At 47.1% G+C, this 20,441-nt stretch overlaps 1 protein-coding gene across 2 annotated transcripts in view; it reads right to left on the reverse strand.

Annotated features, from left to right (window-relative positions):
• Nucleotides 1-260: 260 nt before the first annotated feature.
• Nucleotides 261-20,441, reverse strand: part of NLRC5 (NLR family CARD domain containing 5) — a 78,728-nt gene continuing 58,547 nt past the window's right edge. For both annotated transcript variants that reach the window (XM_039503660.1, XM_039503659.1), the window contains 16 exons: nucleotides 19,418-19,504; nucleotides 17,995-18,075; nucleotides 17,440-17,511; nucleotides 16,609-16,692; nucleotides 15,227-15,310; nucleotides 12,793-12,876; nucleotides 11,381-11,464; nucleotides 10,692-10,775; nucleotides 9,780-9,863; nucleotides 8,629-8,712; nucleotides 7,412-7,495; nucleotides 6,143-6,226; nucleotides 5,508-5,591; nucleotides 4,036-4,119; nucleotides 2,022-2,105; nucleotides 261-614 (listed from right to left, as the gene is read on the reverse strand). In XM_039503660.1, the coding sequence (XP_039359594.1) occupies nucleotides 533-614; nucleotides 2,022-2,105; nucleotides 4,036-4,119; nucleotides 5,508-5,591; nucleotides 6,143-6,226; nucleotides 7,412-7,495; nucleotides 8,629-8,712; nucleotides 9,780-9,863; nucleotides 10,692-10,775; nucleotides 11,381-11,464; nucleotides 12,793-12,876; nucleotides 15,227-15,310; nucleotides 16,609-16,692; nucleotides 17,440-17,511; nucleotides 17,995-18,075; nucleotides 19,418-19,504 (1,330 nt within the window). In that variant the 3' untranslated portion in view covers nucleotides 261-532. The remainder of the gene's footprint in view (nucleotides 615-2,021; nucleotides 2,106-4,035; nucleotides 4,120-5,507; nucleotides 5,592-6,142; nucleotides 6,227-7,411; nucleotides 7,496-8,628; nucleotides 8,713-9,779; nucleotides 9,864-10,691; nucleotides 10,776-11,380; nucleotides 11,465-12,792; nucleotides 12,877-15,226; nucleotides 15,311-16,608; nucleotides 16,693-17,439; nucleotides 17,512-17,994; nucleotides 18,076-19,417; nucleotides 19,505-20,441) is intronic.

Here is a 20,441-nt window from a genome sequence, read left to right on the forward strand (position 1 = left end):
AGATTAAATCACTCTTTGAGGTAGAAGGGAACTAAGGCCAGGAACAGAGAGGTCTTGCAGGGAGTAACCTTAGAATAACCAAACTCAGGAGGAAGCTTAGTTTGAGGTTTATATAATAGTCAGAGCAGCAAAGAATCCTGTGGCACCTTATAGACTAACAGACGTTTTGGAGCATGAGCTTTCATGGGTGAATACCCACTTCGTCGGATGCACTTGTATTCACCCACGAAAGCTCATGCTCCAAAATGTCTGTTAGTCTATAAGGTGCCACAGGATTCTTTGCTGCTTTTACAGATCCAGACTAACATGGCTACCCCTCTGATAATAGATAATAGGGTTAAAGATAAAGAAAACCTCTGTGTTCTAAGAGCAGGGCTAGAATGCCACATGCTTACAATATTTATTTTTAGAATTCTGCTCTCTCTATTTCTCAAGGCTCCTTTTCAGTGCAATTCACCAGGATAGCAGTAGTGGTACCTGGCTTACCTACCCTACCAAATCAGCTCTTATTCATTGAATGTTCTTCCTTTTATTAAAAAAATGAGAAGTGCAATCTTGCATCTTGCTTCGTAAGACTTTCTTCAATGTTCTTGGGTACTGGATTGCTCCAAAGCCTAAAACGACATTGCATGGGTTATTAGTGGTTAGAAATATCCCCAGAGAGCCTTCCTCCTGGGGTGCAGTTCATAACTGTCTGCTCCTAATCCACAGGGGCTGATTGGCGAGGGAGGCCTGCACCATTGGCACGCAGGCCCAGTGGTGAGAGGGGCTTGGGTGTAGCACTGCTTCAGAGGCAGAGCTGCAGGTGGCGTTGGGCAGCACAGTGGCTTGCTACCTGCCAGCTGGTGGGGGATGAGTTGTTTATCTTGGGGGAGAGATTTCAGATTCAAAAGACGAGGGCTTATTGTGGTATCAGAAATGGGAGGAAGAGCTGGCCTAATAAACCCACAGAACAATATTCCAAAATGTAACAAGAGGGAGAAAGCCGGGATGTGGTCATTCCTAGGTGTAGCAGGGAACAGCAAGTTATGCAGGAGTGCCCAGCACGACACAGCAGCAAAAGAGACCAATGCCGTTTGCACCAGCTTGTGCAAAGACATCACCTCACAAGACAGGGAGGGGGAGTCTCCCTCTATCCAGCTCTGCTGTGACTGCACTTGGAATACCGTGCTCCATTCTGGGGGCCCCGTTCCCAGGTGGATATTGTCAAATTGGAGGGAGTTCCAAGAACAGCAACAAGAATGACCACAGGGCTGGAGGGACTAGGGAAGTGGTTAAAGGGAGTTCGATACGTACAGCTTGGCTATGCAATGACTCACGCTGGGGGAAACAAAGGAGTCTCCAAGCACGGGAAGGATGTAGTCACCAAGAGGGAAGGTTGTTTGGGGGAGAACACAAGGGAGTACAACCAGGTGTAACACAATGTAGAAAAATGGAAGGGAAAATGCAACACCAGGATCCGCTTCCTGACAGTGAGATGTCTGAAGCTGTCTAATAGCCTCCCCAGGGGAGTGGTGGGAGTCCCATGGAAAACCAGAGCAACAGCAAATGCACGATAAGGAGCATTCACACTGGGTAAAAGGATGGGCTAGATGGGACCTAGGCAGTGGTGTTGTAGCTGTCTCGGTCCCAGGATATTAGAGATAAGGTGGGTGAGGTGATGTCTTACTGAACCGACTTCTGTTGGTGAGAGAAACAAGCTTCCGAGCCACACAGAGCTCTTCTTCAGGTCTGGCCCAGCAGAAGTTGCAATAAAAGTTATTACCTCACCCGCCAGGTCTCTCTAGCTGGGAACTACCAAGTCTCTCCATCACTTATTGCTATGACTGTTTCTGAGGAGGGCGAGCTACTCTGCGGGGAAAAGTCGGTCTGGGAAGCCCACAATGTTTTTAGGTCTGGGCCCAATTTAGTGTCCTAATCCACTCCAGCGAACCCAATGCTGACTGGCCAGCGGGGCGCCATCACCCTTACAGAAGTGCTACTGCCCTCAGCCCCTGGCGCCACCTGAGCCGCGTGCTCACCGTATGACTTGGATTCCACCACACCTGGCGAGCTCCTCCGCTAGCTTCTTGGCACCCCGGGCTGCAATGCGGTTATTGTCCAGACTTTCAGAAAGGGAAAGAGAATGTGCAAATGGTTTTCAGTACAGGCTAGGGAAAGATCGGCTAAGCTTCTGCTATGTACTGCAGGCCGCAATGCCCCACAACACAGGTCAGGTTCAGAAGTTCTCCTTCCTCCTTTCCCTGTTTGCAAAAGCAAAGTGCACCGCAGCTGTTCACCATGGCCTGAGATTTGCTAGCATGGACCCCTGCATTTATGCAGAACCTCAGGGGATCCCACTCAAGGATCAGTGCCAAGGGCTGTCAGGAATGGACCCCCTGGTTGCAAACATGGCATTCTTGCTAGTGCCTGCGGGCTTGTCTCTACTGCAGCAGCTGGCTCGAGGGACGTACGCTCCATTTTGAAGTGTGGCTGCTCTCGCTGGAGTTACTGGACTCAGACTAGCCTAACTTGAGTGATAGCGTCCACGTATCAAAACACTGGGAGTTACACAGAGCGACTGGATTAGCAGCACCCAGTGAGTGGATTAGCTGCTGATAGCTGGTGTGGTGGCATCCCCACTGCATCGCTAGCTTAAAGCGCCACTTGACTTGAGCTAGAGAATTTTGGGTGTGGATGGGAGTTGAGTTAAGGGGTAACACTCAAGCTCTAATTCCAGTTAACTGTGCTGTGAAGACAACCCCTGAGTCACAGCCAGGGAAATTGAGCATGTAACAGCCTAAGGCTATGGTTACACTTGCAGATGGAGCTCACCGCCCTCGCAGACCGCAGCAGGGAAAGCGCTGCCGTGTGTTCACACTCTCCCTGCAAGCGCAGTGGCATGGCCACATTAGCAGCTCTTGCGATGCCACAGAGAGCAGTGCATTGTGGTAGCCATCCCAGTGTGCAAGTGGCTGCAGCGTGCTTTCCAAATGTGGGGGGGTGGAGTGTGACAGGGAGCGTGTTGTGTGTAGGTGGGAGGAGAGAGAGTGTGTTTTGGGGGGCAGAGTGTGTCAGCATGCTGTCTTGTAAGTTCAGACAGCGGCAGGGGGGAAACCCCGACATCAGCCCCCACCCCCCACCTCCCTCTCTCTCACACACACACACACAAATGCCTGCCTCTGCAGCAGGAGCATTCCACGATAATGGGTTGCTTTGTGTCCCGGCAGATACACACGCTGGCTGTCAGAAACGGAGCTTTGAAAGGGGATCTCTGCATGCCTGCAGCTGAGTTCAAAACAACGACCAGAGTGGCCACTTGACTTCAGGGGATTATGGGACGTTTCTGGAGGCCAATCACAGCGCAGTAATGGAATGCTTCATCCGCACTGACACCTGGCTGTTTCAGCCGGGGCGCAGCAAGCTCTCTGCTTCTCATGGAAGTGGATTAACCAGGAGTGCTCCAGCCGCAGAGTCCAGGCACTCTAAGTGTCTTGCCAGCATGGACACCTCAGGAGTTAGGGTGCCTGGGGCTGATTTAATGCACTCTAACTTGCAAGTGTAGCCAAGGCCTTAGAAACCGACTAATCTGCCTTCCTTGGCCCCAGATGAATGATGTGGGAAAATGAAACAAACATTTAATAATGAAAAGTAAGTTTAACTACATCCATTTTATGGTGAAAAACCTCAAGAGTTTTGAACCTCAACCTTGTTGAGCCAAATCCTCTCTCTCTCTCTCTCTCTCCTTTCATCGTAACTTTGAATCTCACCTGGTAGTCAACAGATATTTCTTTAGTGAATATAATTACATGTTTACTTGCAGTGCATTACTGAACTATTAGCTGTCTCTCTGCACTGTGTAGCATTCCAGGCATAGTTTGGTCCCTGGTAAACAAAGCAGACTAAGCAAGAACTCAAGCTGTGTGGAAGCCTGTTTCTCATGTCTACAGTTTATAGCTATTTCCTTTAACAAATGTCTCCTATTTAATGAGGGCTGTGATTCCATATCTGGAAATTCCCCTGGGGCAATATTTGATATTGCCACATCACACTCACTCTAGCATCCTCAGCCTTGCCATTCTCGGGAGAACCGTGGCCAGCTCCAAGGCACCTTCATCACCGAGGCTGTTCCACGACAATCTAAATAAAACCAGAAACACCAGCTGGTTGGTCACCTGAGGCAAATGAAAGCGTAAGCCCCCCGAGATGCAGCAGCAGCGCTTTGGTGCAGTCTCCATCACACACCAGCACAACGATTTCGGCGAGCCAAAGTCATACAGTGAACCACAAGATTTTAGCAAGGGAAAGAGTTTAGTTTGCCCTGAGCCTAGGGGGAAACTTTCCCCTGTCGCAGCCTAGGGAAGCTTTATTCCCCCTGCTTTCTACTCTTCCCCTTGAGAAACTACCTCACGGGTACAATACTGGTCTATGCAAGACAGGACTCCACAGAACTGAGTGGGGGCTGCTCGTTCTGTGGGCCAGCTGGCCTGGGGAGCTCGGAACATTACAGCCAGGCAGCTCCTTGCTCTGTTCCTGGGGTTCAACGGTCACAGCAGGCTGTAGCTAATGGGACCCACAACAGCGCCCGTTACGTTCTCCTACCTGCCCTTTATTCTGAGCTCTGTATAACAGGGTTTCATTTGCCCTTTCAGAGGATGAGAGTTTTTGCTTTCGGGTTTGTTACCAACAGAGTTTTTGTCCTGACTGGAAGGGAGAGGCTGAGGCTATGGCGACACTGGCGCTTTATAGTCCATGTGCCCCTGCCTGCTCTGGGTTGCAATGGCAATTCCCTCCTGGGGTGGGAAGAAGCAGGGCTGGCAGCAGGGCAGAGTTGTGGCTTTGGTGTGATTACACCATTTATTATAAAATAGGGACATTTTGCAGGATCGGGCCTTATAGTGTAACAATTTCCTGGCCACTTAGGGAATTCACACGTGTCATTCTGTTGCACCCCATGGCCACTCAGAGCTTCCTGGTGACAGACGGATTAGAACTCAGGACTGCCTGCTCCAAAAGCAGAAACGGATAACACTGCAGCTAAAGGAGACTCTTCCTTACCCGCTAGCAGTATAGGAGCTATGACACATAGCCGAGCAGTTCTGATTCCATCCAATGGAAGGCAGTGACACACATACACACTAACCAGTTCAATACATATCACCTGAGTGATTGTGAATGTAGAGAGTCAGCTGCAAAGCCCTGCTAGACGCTTAGGAAATTGTCTTAATGTACACTGTGCTCCCGTTCTGATCTGGTAGCTTTTCATACCCACTTTACAATGGGCCAGGGCAGCAGAGAATCAAGGCCAGTAACTTGCTTCTCTTGTTCTCACACGAGATGCCATGATGCCGGCAGTAAGGGGCGTATGTTAAAGAGGAAGATTCCACTGACCCGCAATTTCAATAAGACACCGCGAGAGCTAAGCAGGAATGAGCGTGCACAGTAACCAGAAGACAGGCAGGTGCTAACTAGTGTGAAATGGATATTCGGGCCTCGAGGCGAGATATATACCCATGCTCTGCACTCACATGATCTCTTCAATGACAGGACAACGACTGAAGCCGAGGGCAAGATGTCTGGAAACGCCATCGCTGATTCCACAGAGTTTCAGTCTAAAGGGAAGCAGGATTTGGAAACACAAATGGAATTGTTAGTCCACATGGCCGGCAGGCAGTTTATTGCAGGAAATGTCAGGGACTCCATTCGCGCGTCTGGAATCCCCTTGGGAACGTCTATGCCACGTTTTACAACCCGTGGCAGCGTGTCTCGGAGCTCAGCTCTACAGACTCTGGATCTTGCTGCTGCACTGAAAACAGCTGTGTAGACACTGCGGTGAGGGCTGTGAAACCTACCCCACCCCATGGCTTCAGAAACCGAGCTCCATCCTGAGTGTCTGCACAGCTGTTAGAGGCCCCGCTCTTTGGGTCTGAGCGCGGCAGGGGAAGTGCCTGTATTCCGCCATGGTGCCCTCTCATCAATCCATGGGGCTGCCTGAGGCCAATTAGCACAGCCACAGACCACACCCCCTGGGCCAGTGGGCGTCAATGGGCATAGGTGCACTGAAGTCAACACCAGTGGGGAATCAAGCCCTGTTGGCTGGGTCACCGCTGCAATCTTGTCCGGAGAATCACAGATCCACTGTGCCTCATGCAATTCGACTTACTCAATCTTCCTGAGCCGGGTGAATCGTGGAAGCCCCTCTGACAGGGTGCGGATGGCGCCTTCTCCAAAGCTGTTCTCTGACAAACTGCAAGGACAGTCAGAATGAACTGAGTGGCTGTGAGAAGCTGTGATCAGAGAAGAGACACTGGGCTGCTAACGCTGGCAAAAAACAACCCCTTTCCTTAGCCCTCAGCAGCGCTGAGGCGAGGGCTTGAGAAAAGGAAGGATGGTCAGTGGCTAGCTTGGGACTTGGGAACCCCAGGTTCAATTCCTGGCTCTGACACAGACTTCCTGTGTGACCTTGAGCAAGTCACTTAACCTCCCTGTGCCTCAGTTCCCCATCTGTACAATGGGGACAATAGCACTGCCCTGCCTCCAGAGTGTTGTAAGGGTAAATGCATTAAAGACTGAGAGATGGGCCATGTCAGCATCTAAGATAGAGAGATGTTGCTTTGTAAAACACACCCTGGATCACTCTGCCCACTTGTTTGCAGTGGGAGAGAGTAACTCATCGGACGGTCTCTAGTTGGTGTCTCCGGGGCTGAACCAAAGGTTATCTCAACTCTTTGGAAGTGTAAAGACATGGCTGACAGCTGGAAGTGTATCCTGGGGCAGAAGGCAAGTGCATTCTCACACTTACCAGCAGGTGGCACCCTGCTGTCATTTAACCTAAAGAGGTTGCTGACGAAAGAAGCAAGTGCATGGCATCAGGGCAGTATAATTTCATGTCCCCGTCAGTTTTATTTCGGAAAATTATTTACTTCAGATGTAAAGAGTTGTTACCTAGCGGTTACAGAAGGGGTCCTTTATATTGAAAGAGAGGCATCCCAAAGCTGTCTGATTATTTTACGTGCTACCTCCTGTCACACACGGCATCCCACATTTGGGCCTAGGCTGGCGGGCGGATGGTGACGCTAAGGGAGCAATATCCTGATACCAGTGTCGCAAAGAGGGACTATGCGGGGAAGGTCTCCCTGAACCCGCTCTGTAAGTCAGTGCATGAAGCAGGATTGACCTACAGGCTCTGTGCATTTGCACAGAGGATTTAAACTCTATGGGTGGAATCCAGGCCTCAGTGAACGCAAGTGGAGTTTTGCCATTGATTTCAGTGAGGCCAGGCTCTCACCCTACATAGCTGTAAATTCCACATGTAACTAGGTACTATTGTTTGTACACTTAATTTTACATAGAAGCCAATATATAATCCAGACTGACAGGCAGAGGTACACCAAGTCCTACTTCTTCCAACATCCCTATTCATTCCACCTACCTTATCTCTTCTAGCTGCTGGCATTCCACCAGGCCTCTGGCCAGCGGCATTCCTCCAAGTGAACCAATGTTATTGGACTGCAGACTGGTGAGAGAAGAAATTCAGATGCAAACTTTTCAGAAGAAAACTAACAAATCCTTGTATATGCGACTTCCTGTCAAAGGAACAGCTGCTCTTCTGGAACTGACACCCAGGATTCAAACAGAATCACTATTTGTTACATTTGCACCCTTCTTTATGAGACCTTGAGAACAGCGACAAACCAGTGATTGGAATGTGGACAGCACTTTGTACTCCAAGTAGCCACCCCAATGTACCTTCGTTCACCTCAGTGCATCTGGAGGGGGAAATCTTGACCCCGCTAAAGTCAAAACAAAACTCCCGATTGACTTAAACGGGGCTAGAATTTCACACGTAACCTCCCCTTGCTTTTCACATGCGACGCTTATTCACAAAGCAGCTGTAGTTAAACAGGGAGATTTAGCTCTGCATTAATAAATGATGGACAAAGATCGACCAGTCACCATAAGAAGCAATGCCCCCAGGAAATTAAAAGCTGCTTGGCACAGGGTATTTGACCTGTACCCATGGCATGGGGAAGTTTGCTCTAAGATAGTAGAGAGAAAAATTAGGGTTGTTTAACTGTTTTGCTGCTGTGGCAGAGCAGGGCAATGTTCTATTGATTAGAGGCTTGGCAAGACTGCGACCTGAGGATTAAAAACTTAGCACTACTCAGTTTAGAGAAAAGACAAATAAGAAGTGAGAAAATAATGATGGGCCAGACGGATGCGCCTATTTACCCTCTCGTCATATGAGAGCAAGAGGACACCCAACAGCATTAATATGTAACATATTCGGAACTGATTAAAGGAAGTTTTTTATTCATTTCCTAACTAATCTGATTGCCACAAGTATTTACCGAGGCCAAGAGCTTAGTGGGAATGAGGAAAAGATTTTATGATGGGATGACACTACCGTAAAGACACATGGCAATAAATAGCAGTCAAACTATGTTAGGAAGCATTGGAAGCAGGTAGGTAATGAAACCTGGTCTTGGCAAGTCTTTGTTCACTTCATGCATTTTAGATTTGTTTAACCATGGAACCAATTCATTGTTCTCCTGCTTCCATTTTCAGTCTTTTTTTTTATCAGTCCCAGGATTTCCAGGGTGTCCTGCCTCTTGGAATGTGAGTAAAGAAGTGGAAGCAAGCACTTACTGAAGGATCTTCAAGTGGCACATGCTAGGCAGAGAGAGGGAGAGTCTCGCTGCCGTCTTGTCTCCGACATGGTTCCTGGCTAATCTGAAAACAATATGAAACATTATTTATGATGAACTAACCGACCTAATTCCTCACTCCAACTCATGTCTGGGCGTCTCCTATTAATGTTAAGAGGAGCTGCACATGCTGAGGGTAGAACATAAATGTCCTTACTTAACCCTTTGGAGACTGAATATACTTACAGAAAGAAATAATAGTTATGCTTCATAATCCAGTCATTAAATAGTCAATTAAAGCATGGTGTAATTACCCTGTGGTTATACTTCCTGATACCGCTGCGATTACTACTAACTCAGACAACCAGTAGGTTAATTAAATCATTCAAATACTTGTTATTTCCCCTTTATCGCCATAGAGATTAGGCCCCATTCCTTCAATCCAGACCACAGGGTAGGAACTCAGTCAGGATCTTCAGCAATACAGAACAGCCTTCTGCTACTTGAGCTGAAGGAGAAACTCCATCAGCTCCCAGTAGTAGTAGGCTGCTTTCCTCGGTGTGCACTAACCACTTATGGGGATGCAACCCAGGTGTGTTATGCCACCAGCACTCATGTGGCATCCTGTTGAGTGAGCTGACTGCACTGTACAACTGGGGCCTTATGCTGTAATTATATTCTTTGATGCATGGGCCTAGTCCAATATCCTATCATCTGGCGGCTAACTGGGTGGGTTATACATTTTAACTGCAACAGAAATAATTTCCCCCACTCTGGTTAAAGATTTTTATTATTTCATAGGATATTGACACTTCTCTTCTGCAAACTAATAGGGAGTTAGATGAACGGTAATAAATTCAGCCATGGTCCTCGGCTAACAAAGTCTCAAATCAGCCCCAACCTCCATTTTTAATTTAGTACTAATTATACAGCTTTCATATCTATTTCATAGATAACACACACACCGGGCAGATGCGTGGCACACTCTAGGCCCCGTGTTTCTGAAATCCCAGCTGTTATTCTGTACAAGGCACAGGCTTGGGCTCTACTCCATGAATAGTGTCTGTACTTGTGCAGCCCACTGATTCCCCTGGGGAGACCAGACGAGAAGCCTCCGAACTTTGTACCAGCCAGTGTGAATGTGGGACTCACAGTAACTCCTCGACATGCCTGCAGCGAGCCAGAGCCTCCGCGAGCATCTCCCCTCCAGCTGGGCCAATGTTGTTCGACGACAGGCTAAAATACACATGGAAACAGGCAGAGTCTGTCAATGGCTGAAAGGAGCCAGGATATACCAGATACAAATTAAGCCATGGCATGAATGGCGCTTTCGCTGCAGATTGTTTCATGGCTGAGTGGCGTGACAGGGAGCACAGGGCATCGCAATAACGAGCTACCACTGAAGCAGGCCCGGAGATGCCAATCCAAAGCTTGTCAAGAGACACACAGGTCTCTCCATCAAATAGTTTGGAAGAGAACGGCTTCTAGTGCATTAGGTTAGACCATCAGAGCACTGGCATGGCTGCTTTTTCTCTCAGTGGGTGTCCCCTTCATGGCCTAAGATTTGGGGTGACTTTTCTTACCAGCTGAAACTGGCCAGGAAGAGAAATTTCTCCGTCCCCCCTCCCCACTATGTTAGGAAATAAATGTAGCGGTGATGGGACGTGCTGCTTTGAAAGTCCTAGAAGCTAAAACCCTCCATCTAGCTACAGAACAGGTAATGCATGGGCTAGGGAAGTGTACAACTATCCTATCAGGCCAACACACCAGGGCATTCACTCCCTGTGGCATATTCAACCGTTGGCTTCCAGGTCTCCAATAACGGGAGAGACTTGTGCTGCTTTTTGCTATGCAGACACTTGTCCACTACAAATTGCATTGAGATTACTGCCCGGCCAGGACATGGCAGCAACCTTCAGTCACAAAGCCAATTGCAGTCAATATGGGAGCCTTCCCAGTAACTTCTATGCAGGTCAAATAAAATCAGACATGAATATTCCCCCCAACCTTGGCTCTAACTCTAAAAAAATCCCATTATTCAACCCGAAATATAAAGCGACTCACTCGACTCTCTTTAGATTTTGCATTTCCGGCAGGAGCATGGCTATTTTTTCCAGACCAGCATGTTCAATCTTGTTATGGCTTAAACTTTAAAGAGGGGAAAAAAAGCCACATTATGAAAGAAAATAATGAGTTTCCCACTGAGCACAATGTCTTGTTTAACAGCCCTGATCTGTTGGAGGGAACCAAAATTGCTTCACTATTCACAGCTGAATGAACTTCAAAAGTCAAAAAGGGGTTTGTTTTCACTGTGGCTTGTGTTAGAGAAGAGACAGGGCTTGGTTGCAATGAAGAAAACTAACAAAAGAAAAAGGGCCTGAAACTGGATCTAGATTCAAACATTTCCAAATCTTGGGAGCACTGGGACCCGTTCTCAGAGACAGCTACAACACACAGCTCCTGATCCAAATTTTGACAGCGGGCGTTCAAACATGGAGTTACGGTTGAACCCATTATATGCTGTTACATGTGCCAGCTGCTCAGCTCGGATCAGACCAAAACTCGCTCAGATTGTGCACCTGAAGTTTTGGTTTGATCCCATCTCTAATTCAAGTAGCCCAGAAACTTGAGCATTAGCAATCCCCGTAAAACTTGCTTCTTTCATATAACTGCACCTCAGAACACCCCCTGGCTGGAGCTCTATAATCCATCCCCATCACTGGCAGAGAGATTACAAGAAAGGAGGAACCCACTTGATTTCTTCCATATGAGGAGCATTCTTCAGAGCTTCGGCCAGGTGGGAGCAGCCTTCACTACCAATATTGTTATTGTTCAAGCTGGAAAGAATATTCACAAAATACCACACATCAGACTGTTATCCGGTGGCATGGCTTTATGGATAGAGGATGAATTTCACCTCTGTGCAGAGGGCCAGCAGAAGGCCTATGGGCCATCTGAGTCCCACTTAAAGCTTCAAGAACAGAGACACAAATGGAATGAAAGTGGTGCACTGGTGTTGGAATTCAAAAAGAAAAAATAAATCTATGCAATGCATCGCCCTGCTTGAAAAAATATGCTACCATCAACCTCTGAAACAGCTGCATGTATCCAGAATAACCACTGAACAGTATACTTAATAGTGAAATGATCAACTCTGTGGTCTCCTGTAACGTAACTAACGCTATCACTACTGGAGATTCTGATGGCTGTGCAAGTGAAAGACCCCTCTGTGCTCCCGCAAAGCAGGACATTATGATCTTGGCTACATGTTTGCCTCTTAACTGGACTTACACAGGAGTTTTTGTGGGCTCACTGGGTGCATGTGAATTTTTACGGGTGCCTCTGTTGTGCTCAGCTTTGCAAATCTGCCCCTGAATGTTTCCTCTTCTCAGTGTATTTGTTGCAAAGAGGAGGATGGACACTTCTAATTTTAAATATTTTTTTAAATGCTACTTCACCGTTACTTAGTCAATAAAAGTAGGGACTACCAAAAACAGCAGAATAATGTCACAAATACTGCCGCTGCTGATAGCGTCACTGCAGAATTGTAAAACAGTGCAGCACCTTTTTGCTAAGATAGTGATCTCTTTATGTTAGAATTTATCTGACCCCCTCACTGCATTATCCCAGGATAGACTTGTGGCAGAATCTTGGTTAGGACCAAAGCAATGTTTGACAGCACCGGAAGGATTCAGACTGCAGTACCCGAGTGACTCAGACATTCACAAACTTATCCTCGAAACAAACCTGTGAAGTAGGGAGGGGGTTATTGCCCCTATTACATAGAGGTGAAACTGAGGCACAGGCCTCCTCAAGGTCACACAGGGTGTGTGGCAGTGCTGGAAAAATGAACCTCCATCTCCTGAGACCCCAACCAGTGCCACGTACACAGGCCCAGCTTGCCTTGCTGCTATGATAGGAGGCCTGTCTACAAGGAGGTCAGACATACTCATGATGGAAATTTTCCTTCTTGATTCTAGCACAGTGCATAGAACGTGCGCAGATTCCTTAGGGCTAAATCTGCTCTCCAGAGACTACGCAGTAGCTAAGCTGGGCATCTCTGTGGGAAGCTCAGGGAATGAATCACAAAATTTCCTTCTCTCGCTAGTGTCTGTATGGCCCCACTAACGCTACAGTACATGAAGGCCTGCACAGACATACTTACAGGAGTCTTTTCAGCAAAGGCATTTTGTGAAGTCCTGGCACCAGCATGAGAATGGCCGTGTCATCAAGTCCCAGGGAGCCGAGGCTAAGAGGCAAATGGACACAGGAATGAGTGTGCACAGATCTAAGTGGATAGTTCACAGATTGTGACCAATTTGCTAGGGAGGAGCTGTCGACGCAATGGGAGGTTGACGGAGGCTAGCGTCAGAACTCACTATGGCAGCCGTGTCGTTATGTTGATCCCACATGCTTAGGAAAGGGAAGCCCCTTAACTGTCGTGTAAATGTTTTGCAGCTCTGTATCCTGCACAATGTGGGGCTGCTGAGGAGACTGCAATGGGAAATACTCTTTTCTGGTGTTTCAAACACCCTACCCCACTGAAGTCAATGGGAGTTTTGCCATTGACTTCCATTGGCCTGGGATGAGGCCAAAGGTGCATAAAACACACACACAGCATGAGAGACAAGTTCTTCATTCCCTTCAGCCAAAATCATCCCCAGGAGACCTGGAGAAAGGAAGAGCTGCCTCTCTGAGACCTCAAGCAATTACAAAGGCTAAGAATTGCAGGGTCATTATTAACAGAGATGGGTAGAAATGTTTCAGACGTAAGAATTCTTCATTTTTGCTTCAAAACCAAAGATATTGTGAAAGCGTTTTGAGATCCCCCCACCCGCCAATACATTCATTTCTCAATGGAAATTTATGATGGGAAAGTTTACTGCTCTTCAACAGGTTGTTCTGTTTTTTGCATTCCCAATTTTGACTGGATGGCTTAGTCCCAGGGTGGGATTCCCACCCCCTCCCCAAAATGAAAATGTTCATTTGAGGATATTACCAGTTTTTAAAGCAAATAAAAATTTGATCATGGAAAAATAACAGACATCCTTATATCAGGGGTCACATAGCTTTTGTAACAGGTGGTTACTATTTTGGGAATATGAACAAAATACACTGATAATGATTAAAGGCTGGCCAATCACAACCAGGTCTCTTTTGCAGGAAACAAATACAAGTTATAAATAAGATTTATTAATACCTGTATGGAAAGTTAACATACGTTAATAACAATACAATTTAAAAAAACCCAGTGAGATTTCCAATAATTGCTAAAACATCTTCTTTTAAATTGCACATCCTGCTGTTTCACTGATGGTCACAACACCGGGTTTTATGTCTGATTGTGTGACATGGATGTCAGAAAATCCGTGTATTAAATGTAGAAAAATGAATACAAAAAAATAAAACAAAGATCTGTGGAAAATTAGGAAACTAAAATAAGTCAGTCCTTCTAAAAACCATCGGAATTAAAATGTTTTAGAAATTCTTTTGATTTTCCTTTACCTGCTCTCATTATAAAAGATGTTGATTTTTCAGGGTTCTTTATAAGAACCACATAAAATAAGCAGGCTCAAGACACTAATAATTCTGCTACTTTTCGCCTCTAAGATCTTTGGGGCAAGGATGCTGTTTTCTAAGGGTGATGCCTCCACAGTGATATGAATGATAAAATAATTTATTTTACGATCTTTAGGTTGCAACACTCATGACTAGAGCTGAGCAAAATTCTTTGCAATAGTTTATTCCTCAAAAAATGTGGTTTTGGGTCGACTGAACTATTTATGAATTTGGGTCAAATTCAGCAAAGAGTTTTAGCCAGAAAAAGTCAAAACTTTTCATTTCTACTTTTTCAAAAGGAAACAGTCTGACTTTTCATTTCAAAAGAATGTTTCGTTTAGAAATTAAAAAAAACAAAACCAAAAAAGGATAAAAACACCCCACCCACCTCCCAAAAAAACTGACTAATTAGTTTTTTGTTTTTTGTCTGACTAAGATGTTTTGTTTGACCAGAAACAATTTTTTTCTGGATTTTTTCAGCTCAGTCGCAGAACCAAAAACTCAGTTCTTCTCTTGGCATTTCTCAGCACCATTCTGTCTTGGTCTAGTGCTAGCTCGTGGCCTGGGTGCCTTGCTATTGCTGGCACCCCAAAACAAGAGACGTCGGAGGTGTACCGTGGGTGGTTGTAAAGCAAGGCGTAAAAGTGCTTCTGTAAATGCCATCTGCTGCCACTAGAAGGTGCTACCTTCCTGGATGTGGTCTATCTTCTAACACTGCAATGTGGTTCCTGAAATCACTGCCTTTCTGCAGCGGGACATGGGTGTGCACGTATACTGCAGTGGTACTGAGGATCCCAAAGCCCTTGGCTTGTACACAGAACCCTGCTCTCCCTGCCCTAATCTCACATTACTAATCCTGGTCTGCCCATCCTTAGTTGCAAATACTAAGGAATTCATACTTCTCCCCCAGCTGATGTCTACCAGCCATCTGTGTCGTTACACACTCATCCGTGACACACAGCTTGTAAGTAACTGCAGTTTAATCATAAAATATAGACTGGCCTAACAAGGTCTACATAGCACCAGGACAATAAACTTACTTAAGTTCTTCAATAGCATGGCATTGCTGCAACCCTGCAACCAGGTGTCCCATTCCGCTTGGCGTAACACTGCTGGACGTCAGCCTGAAAAACCAGTAACAGCACCGAATGAGAATGACTTACATTCAAGCAGTCCAACAAGACAGGTGATATAGTAATCACTTCCCTCACCACTGATGGGCAGCTGCTTCTGGGGTGGAATGCAGAAGCTTTTTATCAGCATAAAACACAACCGGGAAGTTGGGAAGTGTTAACACCAATTGGTACCCACATACTAAAATGCTTAGAACCATAGAGGGGAAATCAGATCACCACAATGTAATTAGTAAATGGCCAGGGTCCCAGGGCTGGTACTCATACTTTTGCAAAAAATGCCAAAGGGTCTTTAAAAACCATACATGGGCATGGGATCTTGGATTTATACCCAAACACGACAGCTCTGTACTTGTTTCTCCCCCTGTTAATCTTGAATCTTTTCAGAACTAGGGGTCTGCCTAAAAGTAAGGACCCCTCAGGGCTAAGCTTTTGGCACGAGGAGCCAAAACACATGAGAAGAGTATGGTTTTGTGATTTCCAGCCCCATTTTACAGATTCAAGAGAACTGGAGAGTCCAAAATGTTGGGTGCTGATCTGTGCCGATTCGGACTCTCTGCAGGTTTTGCCAACAACCACAGAGAATGAGTCCCAAAAGACTGTATTGTGCAAAGATACAGTCTATGGGCCTGATTCTCATTTAGCTACGGCCACTTGACACCACTCTGGGAGTATAAAGGGGCCTTAAAGTGAGAATAGGTTATATTTACACCCTTAAGCTTCCTTTACATGACTGGAGGAGGATAAAATGGCCACAGTGTACATGAGAATCAGGCCCTCTGTCTTTATATGTTTTTACTTAAAGAAAGGGGGCAGGAAGTGATAATTTCTCTGAAGTCTTGCACCATGGCTAAATGCTCAAGTGTCCCTTTCCAACAATTCACAGAAGAACATTCTAGAACATATGCCATGTTAACATGCAAAAGTTGCAATGTTCACGTCCGAATTCCAATTTTCCCACCCAATGGGGCTGCGGTTTGGTCCGTTACAAAGTCACGGGGCAGCTATGGAGTTGTGATGCTGCTTCAGGTCTGAACTCTTCTGCACTTCAGAAAAGAGCTTTGATCCAGGCTGCTCCCAAAGCTTAGAAAAATCGTGAAAATACAGGTTTGGATTTAGCCGGCGACACAGATTGCATCAGAAGGAGAGAGTTTCCTGGGGGTGGTGGGCTGGGGAAAGGGCGAGTGAGGGCAGTAAGGGTATCTGTTTGGAATGAGCCATAGTTCACGAAGCAGAAAGGTATCCAGGTGAACATTCAACAGTAACAAGCTTTTTAGATAATTACGTACTCAAACTTCCTCAGCGTTGGAAGAGTCAGAAGCGCGCTGGCTAGCATCGCCTCTTCAGCATTGTTGAGATCAAGATGAGACCAGCTGCAAAGATGAAAAAGCACATCCTCTCAGTGACACACAAACCTCTGAACAACCCACCACTGCCTTGGCACAGCGGGACGCTTGCAGTTGCTCTGCGTGAGTTAACTGATCAAGGGCAGCCTGGATTCTGACCCACATCCAGATCACCAGTCCATTAAGAAGCACTTCAAGGGATACGGAATAAGCCACATTTGCCCCCTTGTTGTTATAGCAACATAATCGCATTGTGATGCCAGGCCATATGATCCCTGCATTCCCAGGCTCTGTTCCCCAAGCTTTCATAGTTCATGGACTTTTAAAGCCAGAGGGCACCGTCAGATCATCTAGTCTGGCCTCCAGCGTAACACAGACAGAGGGAGGAGCTTGGGTTCATCAAATAGCTCAGCTCAGCTATATCCTAAGTCTCTCTAGGTTTGACCACCCCAGGTTTTCTTGCACGAGACAGCTCAGTCAAGATATTTCAAGCCCCAACCACTAAAGAGCTACTCCTCGCCCAAAGAGCCAACCAGGAAATGGCTGGCAGTTAGAGACAGGCCTTCTGTTGTGTCACCTCCTTCGCTGGGGTCACTTAGGGCTAAATTCTGCCCCGAAGTTCACGCCCTGGAGCTCCCGTTGGCTTCAGTGAGGTTGGACAGGGAGCATATATCAGGGGAGAACTGACTATTGACTACCATTGCTTCTCTACATGATTTTCCAATTCCCCAGTCCCAGTTTCAGATAAATTGCTACACCGCTTTGAGAGCTCACCTCAGTTCCTGAAGCTGCGTGCATTTCTGGAGAAAGTGAACGTGCTTCGCTTCCAGGCCGTACTGATTCAACCTGCAGGGTGCAGACATGCACAAACATGACCGATTAACGTCAATGACAATCAACCCAGCTCATGCGTACACAGGGCCTTGCAGCCTGCAGCATCCCAATGGCCTTTCTGTGCTATATGGCTGGGCTTGGGAGCAGACAGGAGCTGCACAAACCCAAGCTCCTCCTTGATGTGCCTTGCCCACTCCAAAGTCTGGTGTAGAGTCGGGGGGGGGGGGGGAAATGGCCCTTCCCCACCTCTGGGTTCCCGTAGCTGGAAGTCCCTTCATTTTCCCAGGCACAAGGGCTGACTTGCCTGGCCAGAGCATGAAAGTTCCTTGCACTATCCCTTCCATGCACACCCTTGCAAAAGAAAGTGTCAAGCTGGCCTGAGTCTTAATGTATTCGAGGCTTCTACTTATTCAGGGTACAATGGGAATGCTAGTGAGTTCTTTTATTGGATGGTCAGTCAGGGGGAGCAACCCGCAATGGAAAGCACCTCCTCACCTGCTAACCACAGACTCCATCTTCTCCATCCGACGGGGGAACCCCACGCCCACTCGAAGGAGACCTTTGTCTTTCGATATCCTAGGAGAAGATGGAGATGACAATACACCACAGACCCAGACCTTGCTGGATGCACGAAACAAACTGTTCCAAATGCCCTGTAGCAAAGGTTCCTTTCCACAAGCTGGGACAGAGCCAGGGGTGAAGGTGGGCTGGTACGGCGTACCGGTAAGAAGCCGATACTGGCCCATACGCAGCTGATGTTAAAGCGCTGTTGCGGCAGTGCTTTAACATCATTGCCCCTTTTGCCCCTCCCGGTCCGCCGATGGCGGGGGAGGGGGGCAAAAGGGGCAGCTACCCCGGGGCCAGCGATTTAAAAGGGCCCAGGCCTCCCAGCTGCTGTTACTGCGGCGGCAGCCGGAGCCCTGGGACCTTTTAAATCACTGCTGGAGCCCCGGGCAGCACAGGGGAGGCTGATCCCCAGCCCCGCCCCTTCCGCCCGAGGCCCCACCCCTTCCAGCGGCCCGGAGCCAGGCCCCCTTACCAGTAAGAATTTAGTATTACTTTCACCCCTGGACAAAGCAGAAGAGTGCAGGCAATCAGAGTTTACTTGTTGAATGAATGGAAACCATCTATATGCCTAAGGACTTGACAGCGTTCGTCCAAGGCTGGTTTCCAAACACAGGCTTTTATTTTTAGAAAAGGAATTGAAAACAGCAGTGTGACAGATGGCAATTTCCTGAAAGATCCCGGAGAAACCTTATGGAATTCAGTTAAATCTTACTGAATTGAGTTTGTGGGGTCCATTGTATAAAAATGCAATTGTCTATGTGTTCCTGTAGGCTTGTACGCAACTTTTCTAGAGACGTGACTAATGGAAATGTTAGGAACTTCAGAGACCCCTGGATGGACTAAACTTGTCCTGAGTGTCCTAGGCTGTTATGAGCTAAGGCTATTATGAATTTATGACTCTGGAAGAGACATCCAGGTGGGGTTTGAAGGACTAAACATCTGCCAGAGCCCATGCTGGAGCTGGGGTGGTCTCTGTTAAGCTTATTAGCAGGCATGCAGGTTCTTTTCTTGTTTCAATATGTTCTCTTGGACATGCTTTTACCGTACAAATACATTAACTTGCATAAGAAGAGCTGTAGCTTAACTGAAGGCTGTTACACTATTGTTATTCGTTTCTGCAGAGAAAGCAAGCAGGCCTGCTCAGGCGGCCTGACTCTGCTGGTGAGTTCACAGTATAACCAGGGATCTGGGCAGCCTGGAAATAGCCTGGGTAGAAGGGAGAGATGTCCCCACCCAAGAGAGGTGACAGCTGGGAAGTCAGAAGCCTGGAGAGCAGGTGTCTTTCCTGGACTGTTGAGGGGGGATTACAGGCCCTGGATCTGTGACAAGCAGCTGCCCAGGCTCCACTTACGTGATCTCCGTAACATTCCCGTGGGGGCGGACAGCCATCTGCAGAAGGCTAGCGATACTTTCATTCCGCACCCATTGCTCTTCAATGCTGCAACGCAAAACACAGGCAGCTTTGCTTTATTTCATAAGCATCGTTTATCTAAACTACTCCCATCTCGATGCTACGTCCCCATGTGTGTCTGTACAGCCCTGGGTTCTCAGCTCACCGTACACAGAGGGGCTACCTCGGGGGAGGAAGCACGGTACAAACTGGAAACAAGAGGATGAGAACCTCATTTTTTTCTCTTTTTGCCCCCAATATTTCTCAGGTTTTCCCACCAGCTGTAATGAGAAGACAGGATATGGCGCAAGTCCTTACTCGCCACCACAGGGTAGAAGATGGCAACAGGAACCACGTAAAAGAGTTTGGGACAGGAAGTAAAGAATGAATTATTCAAATGAAATGTTGCAGGGACAGGTTCTTTCCCCCTTTCCCGCTATGACTGGAGAGGTGTTTAACAGGTCACGTCACCTCGAATGGTCCCTTGAGATATGCGTTAGTTATTTATGCTAAGCAATCTGTTCCACCTTAAGTTGAGCTGTGACACCCCTGAGTACCATTCCCAGCCCTGAAGAAGAGCTCTGTGTAAACTCCAAAGCTTGTCTCTTTCACCAACAGAAGCTGGTCCAATAAAAGATATCACCTCCCCCACCTTGTCTTTCTGATATCCTGGGACCAATATGGCTACAACAACACTGTGTTAGGGATGGTTTGGCCAGACACAGCTTAATTATCCTGTAGGAATTTTTTCCCAGGCACTGGGGGTTAGCATCTGTGCTCTTACGAAAAGTACCAGGGGTTCTTTAATGATCACAAGTGATTACGGTAACGGTTTTACATGTATCTAAAAATAATGGTACAGCGCCCCCTTGTGCCATGCTGGACACGAAGGGTTTGTCTACAGAGGGAAATAGCCCAGAATAACTATTCCACAGTAGAACAACTACTGTGCTTTAAATTCACAGCCTCGCTTATCTCACGATAT

This window comes from Mauremys reevesii, linkage group 16 (assembly GCF_016161935.1).
Source record: "Mauremys reevesii isolate NIE-2019 linkage group 16, ASM1616193v1, whole genome shotgun sequence".
Taxonomy (NCBI): domain Eukaryota; kingdom Metazoa; phylum Chordata; order Testudines; family Geoemydidae; genus Mauremys; species Mauremys reevesii.